General features: G+C 48.1%; 1 protein-coding gene across 1 annotated transcript; it reads left to right on the top strand.

The window, feature by feature from the left end:
* The first annotated feature begins 1,239 nt into the window (after positions 1–1,239).
* Positions 1,240–14,209, top strand: LOC136170640 (apolipoprotein L3-like). Its single transcript, XM_065939011.1, has 6 exons — positions 1,240–1,419; positions 5,257–5,359; positions 8,339–8,379; positions 8,560–8,667; positions 10,450–10,570; positions 13,247–14,209. The coding sequence occupies exons 4-6, from the start codon at positions 8,637–8,639 to the stop codon at positions 14,115–14,117; spliced, it is 1,023 nt and encodes a 340-aa protein (XP_065795083.1). The 5' UTR covers positions 1,240–1,419; positions 5,257–5,359; positions 8,339–8,379; positions 8,560–8,636; the 3' UTR covers positions 14,118–14,209.
* The last annotated feature ends 788 nt before the right edge of the window (positions 14,210–14,997 follow it).

The following is a 14,997-nucleotide window of genomic DNA, read 5'->3' as shown; positions in this document are numbered from 1 at the left end:
GGACCATAATGGCCCAGAGACACTTCCTGGGGTGAAGCAGCCCTGGGGGAAGGGCAGGTGGGCCTCCATGGGGCACCCAGGTCTACTGCAGTCACTTCTGCCTGAGGCAAACCTAGAAGTTCACCAGCAGTCCAACTGCAGGACTCCAGACGGTGGGAACTTGATTCTCCATTTCTTCATCTGTGAAATGGAGCCAACACTCCTAGAGCTGGTGTGAGAGTTCAACAGGAAAGGCGTGGACGGTGCAGTCACAGCGCCGGGCACACGCTCCACCCTCCGTCCACAGAGGCTCTTTGCTCAGGAGCCAAACAGGGGGTAGGGCCAGCTCTCCGTTGTAGACTTCTCTGAGTCGCCAGGACACTGGTTTTCTGATTAAAGTCCTTCATTTGGAGAGAAAAAAATCTGTTTTCAGGTGGAGATAAGCCGAGGTAGAAAAGGGCAGCATGCTCTCAGCCCTTCCCATGAACTTCTGCATCCACTTAATGGCAGTGACCCCCAAGGCCGGTCCTCCTCATGGGGACTAAATGCAATAGTTCCATCCCTGCCAGCAGGGCTAAGTCTAGAGGGATCTGATCAAAAGGGATGGGGGGAAGGGTATGGAAAGACTGGCTGAGGGGTGGCCTTAGGCCCCTCTTCCAGGTACCATGGGAGCAAAACAGGAAACAGTGGACTCTACAGGAGAGGTCAGGGAGGGCTTCTCAGAGGAGGTGATGCCAGATTTGGGCTTTGCAGAAAGCATTTCACCCGGCTGGATGCAGCAGGTGTCCCTGACAGAAGAACCTAGAAGTGTGAGCGAATCCTAGAAGCCACCTGGACGTGATCCTCAGCAGCAGAGTATTACCAGTATACACTGAGCAACTGGTCTGCTCTAGGACTGCACCGCATGCTGGAGACACGAAGGTGAATGAGGCAGGCAGGCTGGCGAGTGTAGGGTTAGAGGGGTGAGAAGATGGAAATGGGTGGGTAGTGATTTGCCAAAGGACTCACAGTATGTGGGGTGACAGGTCTTCCTTCATGGAGCCTGAGACGGAGTGGACTGTGTCAAGAACGTTGTGGAATGTCAGGACTGGGCTTCTTTCTCTAAGGGGGTCAGCTGGAGGTGGAAATAGTCTCAGGGTGGGGCCTGCTGGACCGGGTGTTTGTTTGACTTGAACCACTCAGAAGTGACAGCTTTGTTTTCAGTTCTGCTTCCCAGAGCATATCTGGGCCCAGAGGGTGTATGTGGTCATTGCAGAAATGCACAGCTGGTGGCTGCATCTGCACAATTGAGACATTCTGGATCTTGTTGACACTCAGCCAGAGGAAGACGCCTGAGTAAGCAGGGGAGAGGGACCCTGCCCATCTCCCCGACCTCAGGATGAATGTCTGAGAAAGGATATGTCACTAGTCGACAGAAGAAGGAACTGGAAGCTCAGAGAGGTGAGGTCATGGCCGAGGCAGCAGGTGAAGCAGGGGCAGAGCCTGGATGTGGAGGCAGGTGTGTCTGAGGGCTTCCTCCCAGCTGAGGGCCCCTGAATAGAGCAGAGGGAGGGCAGCACCCATCCCGGTGGGCTCAGCTCAGGGTGGGCTCCTGAGATGTGAGCAGTGAGCCCAGGAGGAAGGTGGGTGTTGGGGGTGCTCAGTACTTTGGGAAACTGCAGGAAGCAGAGGGGGTGGAGGAGGACAGGGGAGTCAGAGCCTCCCCTCCGATGGCCTGGCCTCCTTGAAGCTGCCCCCAGGGTGCTAGGCTGGGGAGATGGGGTAAAGGGGAGGTTTTTCAGTTACAAGGAATCAGGGTTGGTGAAAAACCCTGCCTCTGAGTGCCAGGCTCAGTGCCAGGCTCTGGGGGAGACCTTGGCCTGGAGATGGACAGGACGCCAAGCGGGGAGTCGAAGAACATTGACTTCCTGTGTTCGCTGGGCGCTCTGCTCAGGATGTGGGTGATGGGTGGTCCTGTGTGGGGAAGATGGCCCTGCTGGAAGACGTGAGAAGGGCTCACTGCACAAGGTCCACATATAATCCCTCTGTTGCAATATTAAGATAAAAAGCCAAACTCTACAGACATCAGTATAGCAGGAGGGGCATGAGCTTAGATCTATGTTATTTATCGGCAGAGACAACCCTACAAACTTAGTGTTATTAAAACCATGTTCCCACCCCTCCCTCGTACCCATGTCCAAAGGCCTGGTCTTGGCCTCCTCTCTGCCCACAGAGAGCTGTGTGACCCTGGGCAAGCTGCCTCCTGGGGAATTGATTGTTCTATTCACTTAATAAGTTTTTAAAAGCTGATTTCCGTTTTCCCTGTTGTGCAGATGGTTTTTCTGACCTGATTTATGGGATCCGTGGCAATTTTAATTTTCAAGAGACCATTAGGTCAGAATTTCCTTTATATCTTGTGGAATATGTGTATTTAGAAAGGTTTCCTCAAATCAATGTTATTTTTAATGCTTCCTTCAGTCCCTTCAGTTTTTTCTCTCTGGTTTACACTGGATCCTTTTGAATGATTGACTGATTACAACCTTTAGTTTCTTTTCCGCCTTTTTCTCTTCCTCTTTCTCCCCCTTCTATGCTCCCTCCCTCTCTAACTTTCACAGGGGAACTGGGGTTGTGCTGTGTCATCGAGAAGCTGGTTGTTTCATGTCCCCAGAAGGGGTCCCACCCCTCATATTTTGGCCAAGCTGTGCCCAGGAGGGCATAGGGTGCCCAGAGACCCTGGACAGGAGGAGCAGCAGAGAACAGACAGGGTCCCTGATGATGTGGGTAAAGTTCTCAGACCTGGAAGGAACTGAGCAAAAAGGGATAATGACCAGGAAAGTGTGACCTTCAAGAGGACCTGGAGAGGAACTGGAGGAAGGTGGCAGAGGGAGGCTTGGAGCTGGGCCTCCAGGGACAAGTAACCCATCACATAGTGAGGCCAGTGGGGAAACACGTTTCCTGGGGAGGGGCAGCCTGTGCCAAGTGATGTGTCAGGCTCCTGCAGCAGGCCCTGTGGAGACAGAGAGTGTGAGGAAGACAGGAGCTGGGGCAGTCAGGAGGGTCTGGGTGCTGTGCTAGGGACTTTCTTAACTCCCCTTTCCCTTCCCAGGGAGCATGGCTGCAGGCACATGAGTGAGATGGTTGGGGAGAATCAGTCTGCCCATGAGGAGAGGAGGGATACATGACTGGCCATGCAGCTGGGCAGGGACAGTCTTCTTCAGGTTCCTCCCCTCTCCCACCAACAGCCTTTCTAGAAAGGGACCATTCAGAGGCTAACAGAGGAAGATGGCCTGGATAGGAATCCAACAGAGGAAGCACTGCCCACATCCACACCCATGTGAGGCCACAGACAAGGGTCATGACCAGGGCAAGAATGGGAGGGAAGGACAGAAGATGAGTCAAGTGTTCAACGCATTTACAATTGTTTGTCATCATCCAGGAGCCGGCCCTTCTGCCTGAGCCCTCCTCTTTTTTCTGACTTGACTCTGTTCTCATGTTTCAAGATTTCAATAGGCTGGCCTGTCTCCTGGGGTCCTGCAGCTTCTGGGCAGAGAAGGAGGCAGGGGGCCAGCCACCTCTCCTCTCGTATTTACTTGGAGGAGGGCGGGCCTTTGTGAATTCTCCCCCATCCACACGACAATGCCGCCAGCCTTCGCCACCAGGCACACCCCCTAAAAACAAGCTGATGGTCACTGTTCCTGAGGGGGAGCTGTGGGCCTCGCAGAGGAGGGTGTAGAAGGAAAGATTCTAGGAGTGGAGCTTAGGTAAGGCGATTTGGGTAGAGCTCTAAGGAAATGGGGTTGCTCTAGATTGGGTGCTGCAGAGAATGAGGGGCAGCACTACCGTGGAGTCTCAGTAACTCCATCAGTGGAGAGAGGAGACCAGAGTGAGGATAAAGCTGTAATGGGTAAAGAAAGAGCAGTCATGCTTTTCAGCCAAGGGAGGGGGCGAGGTGTGGGTGAGGGCGCAGTGATGGGTGTTTGCTGTCTCCTCACTTCTGCTCTCAGGGTGACCCTGTGTGAGGCTGGAGTTCTGTGAGAGCCTTTACATCCAATAGGAGAAGAGCATCGCCCTGTTGTGACACCAGGTCAGCCTCGGGATGTCAGGGGTTCTTCCTCCATCCTTTATAAACATTCGTGTAAATAAACAGAGAGGAATATACCCAGAGACGTCAAGACTCCTCTTATTATTAAATTCAATTAACACAGAATATTTCCATCACTTTCACTCTTCTTTGCACCATAGAGACAAAAGAAAGGCACCAGCTCAGGTGTGTCCAGCTCTTCGCAGCCTCATGGATGCAGCCCTCCCAGCTCCTCTGTCCATGGGTTTCCCAGCAAGAGTACTGGAGTGGGCAGCCATTTCTTCCTCCAGGGGATCCTCCCTGCCCAGGGATCAATCCCATATCTCTTTCGCCTTGCATCCCCTGCATAACCACTAGCATTCTTTTTAAACGTTATGTCTCTCATTTTGGCCATACACATCTAAAGTCCTCTCATTTGAATTTTATTATGAACTCATGTCCTTTCACAGACTCAACCTGTCTCAATGAAATGTATTCATAGCAATCATTATCTTTTATTATTATTATTATACGTGAATGTCCCCATATGACCACTACTCTGACCATCTTTAAGACCATCCTGTCTTTGCAAGAGGGGAGATGCTGGTCTCTGGGATTCACCTCCCTGGCAAGGGGTCTTCCTTCCTTTGAGGGGATGGAAGCCCATGGGTGCACACATGGGTGGGCAAGATGCTGCTGGACAATATCTGTTTACAATCCACTCATGCTTTTCAGCCAAGCATGTTCACTCTTGTTACTCTGGTTTAGCTCTATTTTCATGCCTACTTTTCTAGAGAACTAGGTTTCATCAACACAAACATGTCTTCTACACTGACAGTTGTCACAGCAGGAGTCACACATTTCTTGTTGGCATTTAATTCAACTGCCTCCATGATCTTTAAGGGGATGGCACTAGAAACCACCCCATTCTTGTGGGTTACTGTCTGCTATAAAGTGACTTCTGTTGTCTTACAGTTAAAACAATCCAGTCCTAAGTGCATATGGTTAAAACAGATCAATTTGTACAGAGGATTCTGCTCATTCCTTCCCAAGGAAAAGTTTCTTCTTTGGATAGTTAATCAATCTCTTTAAATGATATTACTACTTTGGGAAGTAGAATAGTGTGAGAATGTGTACGCAGGAGACAGGAACCTGGATTTGGATTCTGGCTCTAGCACTAGCTGTGTGCCTTGAATATATTCCTTAACCTCTCTGAGCTTCAGTTTCCTTTCTTATAGGATCATTGTGAGAACTAACAGGAAGTGAATTCATACCAAGCGATTGGGAAGGTGCCTGGTGCAAAGTGGGAAGTCATCAACCACAATCGCTAATAAGTAGTAGGTATTGCATTTTGCTTTTTCTTGACTTAAATTTGATAGGATTTATTTACATCTTATTCGGAAAAATGAGGATTTCAGTTATTTTTCTACTTTCTATTGTACCTGTCCCCTTCTTCTCTTTATATCATTATTCCACTAATTGTATATCCTCCGTTAAGAAGCTTTGTAGTTGTAAGCACTTTATTTACATCTTTGTTTCTTATGCTCTCGACTGGACCTACTATTTCTTGATTCCCAGCTTTATAAACTGAGATATTAATCCTCCTCCTCCCTTCAGTGCTTTGCCTCCCAAGTTCTAGAAGTGTATTTCGATTTTTAAATTAGCAAGTACATTTACTTCACATATTTAAATACTCTGTTTCATTTTAAAAGATAAAGATTGTATTATAATGACTATAAATGAAAGAAAACTAAGATTTTTGAATCACTATATTATACATCTGTGAGTTATATCATATTATATATATATTCATATTACTTCAGTTTTAAAACAGTCTCCAAAGGACTTGGACATAGATATATTTACTTTAGATTAAAAAAAAATAAAAGAATTTACATTTTTGGTGATATTTTAATACATTTTTTATGAGCTAACTTGTACCATATAGCTGCACATGCTTCTCAGCAGGTCCGTTCAGTTCAGTCGCTCAATCGTGTCAGACTTTGTGACCCCATGAACTGGAGCACAGAAGGAATCCCTGTCCATCACCAACTCCCAGAGCCTACCCAAACTCATGTCCATTGAGTCGGTGATGTCATCCAACAATCCTCCTGCGCTTTAATTTTTCCTGATGTTTTTAACTGTCTTCATCTTCACCCCTTGCATTCTTTCTCTTCAACATTTCCTCCATTTCTTTCCAACTGTGCCTCATGTGATACCGAGTGCTCTGTCCCTACAGTCTCTGGACTTCTTATCCCATTCTGGACTGGTTTCTCTCTAGGTCTGCTGTGCACCCAGCTGGGATCCTTGGATTCCTTTCCCACTGGGTTGATGTTCCTGATTCCTGGATCCCACGTCTGTCTCTCTCATGGGTATCCTTTACCTTCCTCCATAATTAAACAAACATGTAATCTATGTGTTTTCCTGCATCTCATTCTCAAGTAACCTTCTAAAAGTCTGGTGAAGAGTGAAGGCTGCTGTGAATATGGGATGGGATGTGGGGCTGGTGAGCTTGTCCCCTGCTCTCCCCTCAGCCTCCCTCTCATCTTGCTCCCTCTCTGGGTCTCTGCCCAGCAGACAATCCTTCTCTCCTATGAACAGGCTCCCTGTTTCTCTCCCTCTACTGCACTCCTCTTTATTCAGCTATCACTTCCCCATCCAGTGTGTCTTCAAATATTTGTTAAAAACTCTGGTCTCCTCTTGCTCCCATGTTTGTTTTTATTAGCAGCAGAGGGAGGAGAGGCAAGTATGGGTTCTTGACCCAGTGAGTGGGGTGGAACCAGGGTACCAAGGGCAAGACTTCTGTCCTTAGGTAAGTCAGGTAACACCTATGTCAGCTTCCTTATTTGTGAATGAGGATACAATGGTACACATCTCAAAAGCTAACGGAATGACATATGAGGTACCATTGGTAAAGTTTCAGAGCCGATACCAATGCAGAGCAACGATCACAAACACAAGTTACTCTTATCAGTGAAAGTGAAAGTTGCTCAGTCATGTCCGACTCTTTGTGATCACTTGGATTACACAGTCCATGGAACTCTCCAGTCCAGAATACTGGAGTGGGTATCTGTCCCCTTCTAGAAGGGATCTTCCCAACCCAGGGATCGAACCCACGTCTCCTGAATTGCAGGTGGATTCTTTACCCACTGAGCCACAAGGGAAGCCCAGGTGAAGTTGCTTCCACTCGATTGTGAACCAGAGACCTTTTGAGTGTTAGGTGAAGATGGTAACCACTACACTACGGAAACCATGCACTCTTATCAGTAGATGGAATTATACCAGTATATACCTTTACCATCATTTCAGTCAAGTCTCAGGAGGAGTGGTTGACAGATGCTCTTTTGCTTTCTCAAAAATCGTAGCTACACATCATCAACACTTGCTTTCCTTTCTCATCTCCCATGGCAAGTTAATCACATGCAGAACCAAAATAAATTATTTAATGATAAAGATATGATCTTTTATTTAAAGAAAGACCACGGAGAATGGGTATATATGAAAGGATAGACACCCTCGTATATTAAAAGTGTGAACATAAATTGCTATAGTTTGTTTGCATAACATTGTGGCTCTAGGTATGGAAATATCTAGGTGTTGATGCCATCTGATCTTATTCTACTTCTAGATATAGCTTAAGGATACAGTCTCAGATGTAGGTGAAGTTTTATACAAGGAGAATATTCTTTGCACTATTATTTACATAAAGGATTAGAAACTACATCAAGTCCAATAATCAGGAGGGGAAAACAAGGAGGACAGAACACCTGCAGGAGTTCTCAGCCACTCAGAGCAGGGAGACAGGAATTGGGGCAGGGCTGGTGGGACTCGAGGCCCTTGTGGGAAAAAAGGCTCTTGCACAAGCAAGGAGGACCTGGGCTGTGGGAGCTGTATCACCAGGAATTTTGTCAAGGAGAGACTTGAGCACAGGGAGCTCATCATTTTGCGATGAAAACAGTCATTTACCAGTTAACATATATCCACAAATACATATTTTTGTTTATTTTAGGGAGTAGAGCATAGTCATCCAAAATGTGTGATTTGCATCAGAAAGACTCGGGTTCCAGTCCAGACTCTGGCACCAGCGCAAAAACTTGGACTAAGCTAAGTTTAAGTGAGTTTCAGGAGCCTGCATGTCAATGACATTGGATCAATATTACTATTAATATTAGTTAATACCAATTGGAAACCACAGATATCCCAATCTCACTTCATTTCCAGAGTATCATCTCCTATCTGTTCTAGTCTCTGGTTTGATTGTTCCTATAACTTCACAGATGGCTGTCTCCTGTCTGATTACCTTCTTCTTGGCCCCAACAGGAGAGCAGGATTCTGACTTGGCTTGGAAGGAGCTGTAGGAGGTGAGTGACTTTGCTGAACTAACAACCAGCAGAGCCCAGGAGACAGAGAACCACACTGGGCTAAGTCCCTGGAGGACCTGGTGGCCGTCCAAGGGGAACCCGCTGAGAACTTGGCCCTCGCTGTTCCCTGCAGCCACTGCGCCCTCACAGTGGAGCTCACAGTCTATTTCTCTTCTCCAGCGTTGAGGTCATACCTCCTTCCAGCCTGACACAGACAAGGAGCTGATGGGAAGTCTGTGAGAGCCCCTGCCACCACCATGAGCTCAGAGAACTTCGGACACTGCTCAGGTAGTCAGCTGCCTCTTCTCTGGAAGGTTCCTACTTGTGATCCAGAATTGAGGGTGGTGTTTCCAGGATGAGTTATACTACAGAGGAATCAAGAACCATGAATAGGATGGATAAGCATCCTTGAGCTTCCAAGAGAGACCAGGAGATTCCCCTCACCCTGGAGTCTGCCCACAGCCTCCTTCCTGGCCCTCTGCTCAGGATCCATGACCAAGGTGCTGACTTCCTGCCTCTCCCACCACCCAGCAAGTGACTCAGAACAGAGGCCGGGAGAGCACATGCGGAGCATGGACAGCAGATGGGTGTCCCCAAGGCCAGGCAAGCCTAGGAGAGGAGGTCCTCCAGCTTCACTGGAACTTCTCCTGCTCTCTCCCTTGACCCTCGCCTCTGCTGCTCCCAGAACCTGGGGCATCACCACAGAAGCTGTTTCCTCCGGCTCTTGCCCAGCCACTCTGCAAGGGTCAGTGGACTCTGCACTGAACCTCATTCTGGCCTTTGCTGCCTCCCACCTAGAGAGGAGGAGTGATGAGGATCATATTGACTCCACCCCTCCTCCATGTGGTTGATCCCTTCCCCTGCCCATCCTAGAGTCTGTGGTCAGAAGCAGGAATGTTCTCACATGGTAGTTTTACTCAATGGCGTGTGACCCTAAAGTCTTTTCTAAAGCTAGGTAACATGAGTTTGTAATGTTCTTTTAAGTTTCGTATGTACAACGTTATATTTCTACTTCTATATACACTACTGCATGCTCACCACCAAAAATGAGTTGCAAAGAATCCCCATTGTGTCCTATAGAGTAGAATGAAGAAACCACAGGAGTTTTAAATGTAAGGAGGATTCAAAGTCATGTCCAAAAAATGTCTGACACTTGACCTTGGATTCAACCTCAGAGCTTTCGGCTCTGTGGCCTTGGGCTGTCCCTCCTCCTGCCTGAGTTTCACTTTCCTCTTCTGTGAAATAAGAATAATGCCTCTTTGTGTGGATTTAGCAAGAAACACATTTTATATCACGTCCCAGCCCACATACATATATATAGCCTGGCCACCAATATCTTAGCTGCAATTCAATAACCTCCAGATCTCTGAAATCACACAGGGATTTTGATAACTCATTGAGGAGTAATCTTACCCTGCTGTGATCTGAGGCTATTTACAATCATTACATTCTTTACCACATTTAAGGTGAGTATTCACTTGTTTCACTGCCCAAACATGAAAGCACTCATTTATAGGGTGCTACCTGTCTATTCTGGAAGTGGTAACTAACAGATCACACTTGCTCTTTCTTCTCTTTGTGTGTGTGTTTTCAGTTGCTCAGCCATGTCCAACCTTGCAACCTCATGGGCTGCAGCCTGGCAGCCTCCTCTATCCATGGGATTCTCCAAACAAGAATATTGGAGTGGCTTGCCATGCCCTCCTTCAAGGGATCTTCCTGATTCAGGGATCAAACCCACATCTATCACATCTCCCGCATTGGTGGACAAGTTCTTTACCATTAGAACTCCCTGGGAATCCCACCTTGACCTCTATTTACCTGGGAATCCTACGTAGGACCTCATTCCACCTAACCTCCTTACAAGCCCTATCTTCAAAAAGGTCACCTGGAGGTTAACATTCAACACAAATTGGGGGTGGGGGGACAGTCCATCCATAACCCTAGGTGACCTCACCAAGAGCACCCCAGGCGACTGCTGCTCAGCAAGATGAATTTTAACTACTTTATACTCAATAACATTTATGTTCCACCACAAATTATTCTAATCTTATTCCCTTTTCTTTCATCTAGATATTGAGATCTTTTTTGAGGAGGTTGTTGAATGTCTCTGGGACATACTGGGCAGAAAGGAACTACTCCTCCTGCTGAATGAATTCCTGGAGAGAATTAAGACTGAGGCCAGTTTGTCCAGGTAACCTGCCCACGTGCACCAGGAAGGTCACCCACATCCCCCAGCACCAGGCTAGCTTCCTCCTGGCAGGCACACCTCCTCTAGGCAGGACCCTATGGTTGGGGTCAAGGGTGTTCCTTCTCAAGATCCCATCAGGAATGTTTCCTCCATGTCATTTGCTGACAGTGAATCATCTGAGGTTGAGAAGAATTGAAACCTGCAAGGAGGGGGCAGGTTATGTGACCTTTAACAAGTTACTGAACTACTCTCTGCTTTAGTTTCTTCATCTTTTCATTTTTATTGTGAGGACACTGAGATCATGCATGTAAAGTGCTTCCTGTAATGACTGACACAGATTAAGTACTCAGTTAATACAAACACTTAAAAAACTTGTTGGGAAGAGACAGGGCTCAAGGGTCTTCTTTCTGGTGATAAGAACCAAGCAGAATGTCCTTTGGAACAAGTTAGAAAATCCTGACACCACCATTTGTTTCCTGGCTTCTGCCTACAGTCTTTCTATTCCCCATGTTAGGAACTGTAACAACCCTGCTGGATCCTGCTGGCCCATAAGGCAGAGAGGCTAGAGAGGAACTGGAGGAGCTGGTGGGATCCTGGATTTAGCCCTGCCCAGCTCCTGGGCCTGTGGGCCTAAGACTTTGAATCTCAGATCTGTCCTGTGTCCAATGGGAAGAGCAATTCAGTCTGATGGATTGTGGTGATGGCCTCAGAGTGAACTGCAGGGTCAGAGGTGGGGAACCAAGAGCAATCATCTTGTCCAAAGGACCAGGGAGGCCTGCACCAGGGTCAGACCCAGGGGTCAGGGTGAAACAGAGGGTCTAGGTTGAAGGACTAGTAGGCAGGCTTGGGTAGCAGGACCAGGACTAGAATGAGGAGAGTGGGCCTTAAGGACACAGAACTGAAGGGACTGTGACCCTAGCAGAGGTCCCCTGAGTGGGAGGGGGGAGCATTTCTTCCCTCCCTGATGGGATCCCCTCACGCTGGGCTAGAGGGCCCTGGGTGACTTTGTCTGCACACCTTGCCTTGGACCTGGCTTCTCCCTCCATCTGGGACCCTCTCCTAGTCTACGTGGAGTCCCCCTGACAGTGGGAAGGCCGTGTGACTCAGTGAGCCCTCCAGGGTCACAATGAGTGGCTCCAATTGTGTGTCATTTGAGGGATTCTGAGGAGCCTCACGCATCCCCACCCAAGAGGAAAATGCTTCCTCCACCAGCTGTGCAAGTGCCAGTCTCTTCAGGCTCAGCCGTTCAGATGGGTGTTTCCTCAAGTGTCTTAAATCTTTAGAGGTTCTCCAAAGTTGCACACAGCCTGGGGTGCAGGCAGGTGATGCTGTCGCCAGGTAAATTGTGAGTTATGTTGGTGACCCCTGAGCGGTTGAGGGTGCTGGGTGATGGGTCAGGAGTCAGTGAGGTGAGCTGGAGAGTCCAAGGGAAACCAGGACTCATAGCACATCTCCTGCTTTCCTGTCAACTGGGGCAGTGGGTGGTCTCTATGACCTTCTGCTGAGAAGGTCAAGGGCACAATGCTTAGAAGACAGCAGATGGCAGGTCAAGTGATTATAAGGTGCTTCTAGCTCTGACTTTTGGGGTTTAAAAAATTCTAAGTCATAGAGACAGCCAGTCTGCAAAGAGTAAGGGCACAGTGCCCAGGACTGCCCTTACTTTGACCTCATTCACAAATTTAGAGGATCCCCAAAACAACTCTCAGTTTCAAGAATTCCCGATAGAATAGACAAACTCACTGAGGGTTTCATGATCCCAGCTACAGTTTACTACAGAGAAGGAGAAAAGTTCCCACCAGCCACAGGGCAGAGTCTGGGCAGGTTTCACAGTCGAAGCTTCCATTGTCCTCAGGACACGTACTGACCTGGATTCGGTGTGTGACACGATGCACAGAGTATTGCCCATCAGGGACACTCACCTTGCTTAAAAGCCAGATTACCCTGACCTGTCATCTCCAGCCCCTCCTGGAGGTTAGACTCGTGCCCTAGCGTCCAGCTCTCCCAGATGGCAGAACTGACACCAAGAGACCCAGAGACCTACGATCACTCGTCACCTTGTCAGACTGACCAGTGGCCAAAGACCTGGGCAGGCAAGGACACTCCTATCAGTCGCAATAATAGGGGTTTAGGGACCACTTTGCAGGAGCCAAGGGCAAAGACCATGGAGACTTCTCACTACACACTGAGGCTCTTGAATGAAGGTTTTCTCAACCAGTCCTACTTGTCTTTGTTTATCTGTGGAGTTCCTACTGCAAAAACTCTTTAGAAGTGAAGGTGTTGACCCACCTGTGAGACATCTTTACCACATACCTTTTCTCTGACTGAGCCATATGGCCTGTGGGATCCTCATTCGCCAACCAGGGATAGAGTCAAGGCCGGTAGTGGGAGTGCAGAGTTGTAACCTCTGGACCACCTGGGATTTCTCTCAAATACCTCTCTTAAGTTGCCAGTGTCCTAAGGTGACTTTTGTTTACCTATTCCAAGTTTAGTTATGTCAAGTTGGAGCATCTATAAAGTATGAAATGTGTTTAAGGTTCAAAGAGAAAAGTTTACACTTATAAAATTCTTCTCTAATTGATTGATAGTAACATATCTGTATTTATGAAGAATAGATATTATGGAGCCAGTTTTACAGACAAGCAAACTGCCTTTCTAATCCCTTGACCTTCATTGTTACAGGGAAGAGGCAGAGGAACTACACAAATACCTGAATGAATTAAAAAGAGCTTTGGTTGAGGAGGGCCAAGAAAGAGTCCCCAAAGAGCAGCTGGACAGGAGGAGGTTTGTGATTAAGTTTCCTCGGGTGAAACGGCAGCTGGAGGAGTTCATAGGCAAGTTCCACGAGCTCGCAGACAAGGTTGACAAGGTGCATAAGGGATGTACCATCTCCAATGTGATGGCCCATAGCACTGGTGCTGTGTCTAGTATTCTAACCATTGTTGGCCTGGCTCTGGCACCCGTGACAGCAGGGGCCAGTGTGGTGCTCTTGGCCACTGGGATAGGACTGGGAGCAGCAGCTGCTGTGACCCATGTGTCCACCAGTATCATCGAACATGTGAAGAGGTCATCAGCAGAAACCGAAGCCAGTCACATGATGTCAAGTGTCGTCAAGAAATGGAAGGTTCTCTTAGAGGTACTCAAGAGCAACCCCCACATTGTTGACACAACAGAGAAAGTCACAGAAGCTGTGCAATGCATTGAAATGAACATCTATGCCATGGAGACAGGCAAAGCCAACCCTGGCTCTGCACCCAGTGCAAACATCTACATGAGCCCTGGGAGGATCTCAGGCCCAGCCATTCAGCAGATAGAGGCAGGTTTCAAAGCCACAGCTTTAACAATCACCAAAGGAGTCCGGATCGCAGGCTTGGCCACTGCAGGGGTCTTCCTTCTGGTGGATGTGGGCTTCCTGGTGAAGGAGTCAAAGCACTTGCATGATGGTGCCAAAACAGTAGCAGCTGAAAGCCTGAGGCAGCGGGCATGGGAGTTGGAGAGGAAGTTGGAGGAGCTCACCCAGATCTATGAGAATCTGCAGGAGGACCTGATTTAGCCACCCCCAGAGCAGTGCAGGGTCCAGGGACACGTGAGGGGCTAAAGTGCAGAGGTACCTTGTTAAAGGGAAAGAGAGGGAGACCACATTAATGAAGCTGGGTGTTAGGAATTTGGCATTTCTGTGGTTGAGCACAGCAGGGAAGGGATGGATGTAGGTGATAGATGAGAGAGAAGGAAGGGGCCTGGTGCCTGGATTAAGGGAGGAGGGGGCACGAGAGAATGGGAGGCGGGGAGAAACCACCTTTTTTTCATACTAAGAACTTTTTACTTTGTGTTGGAGTATAGTCGATTAACAATGTTGTGATAGTTTCAGGTGAACTGGAAAGGGACTCAGCCATACACACACATGCATCCATTTTCCCCCTAACTCCCCTCCCATCAGAAACCACTTCCTTTGGACTAAAGGTGACCCTGGAGGCAGAATGAAGGGAGAGGCAGGTGAACTAGCAATGAGAGGCCAGGTATAGGAACGGGTTGACAATGGGAGAAAGTCAGAGAGTTAGGATTGTTGGGATCCAGAAGGAGCAGGGGCTCCTCTATCGCCCTCCCCAGGCTGTGATGTCCCAGCAAGAAGAGTCTTCCCCTGCTGGTGGTCTCTGGACCTCACCTCCACATCAACTCACCTGTGGCCCTAGCTGATGTATCTTACTAAGGCAGTGACTTCTTTTATTTGTTTGCTTTATTGAAGGATAATTGATTTGCAATATTCTGTTAATTTCAGGTATACAGCAAAGTGATTCAATCATACAGGTATCTATGTATTTATCTGGGCTTTCCAGGGGGTAAAGAATGTGTCTGCTAAGAAGTCTACTCATACCTTGATCATTGCAAAGGAAGTGGACCCCTCTCCTTTATCTCTTCCCTTGTCTGTAAGCTCC

This window comes from Muntiacus reevesi, chromosome 1, assembly GCF_963930625.1.
Source record: "Muntiacus reevesi chromosome 1, mMunRee1.1, whole genome shotgun sequence".
In the NCBI taxonomy this organism is placed as follows: Eukaryota; Metazoa; Chordata; class Mammalia; order Artiodactyla; family Cervidae; genus Muntiacus; species Muntiacus reevesi.
The sequence above is the reverse complement of the archived record's forward strand: the minus strand, read 5'-3'. Positions and strand labels throughout refer to the sequence as shown.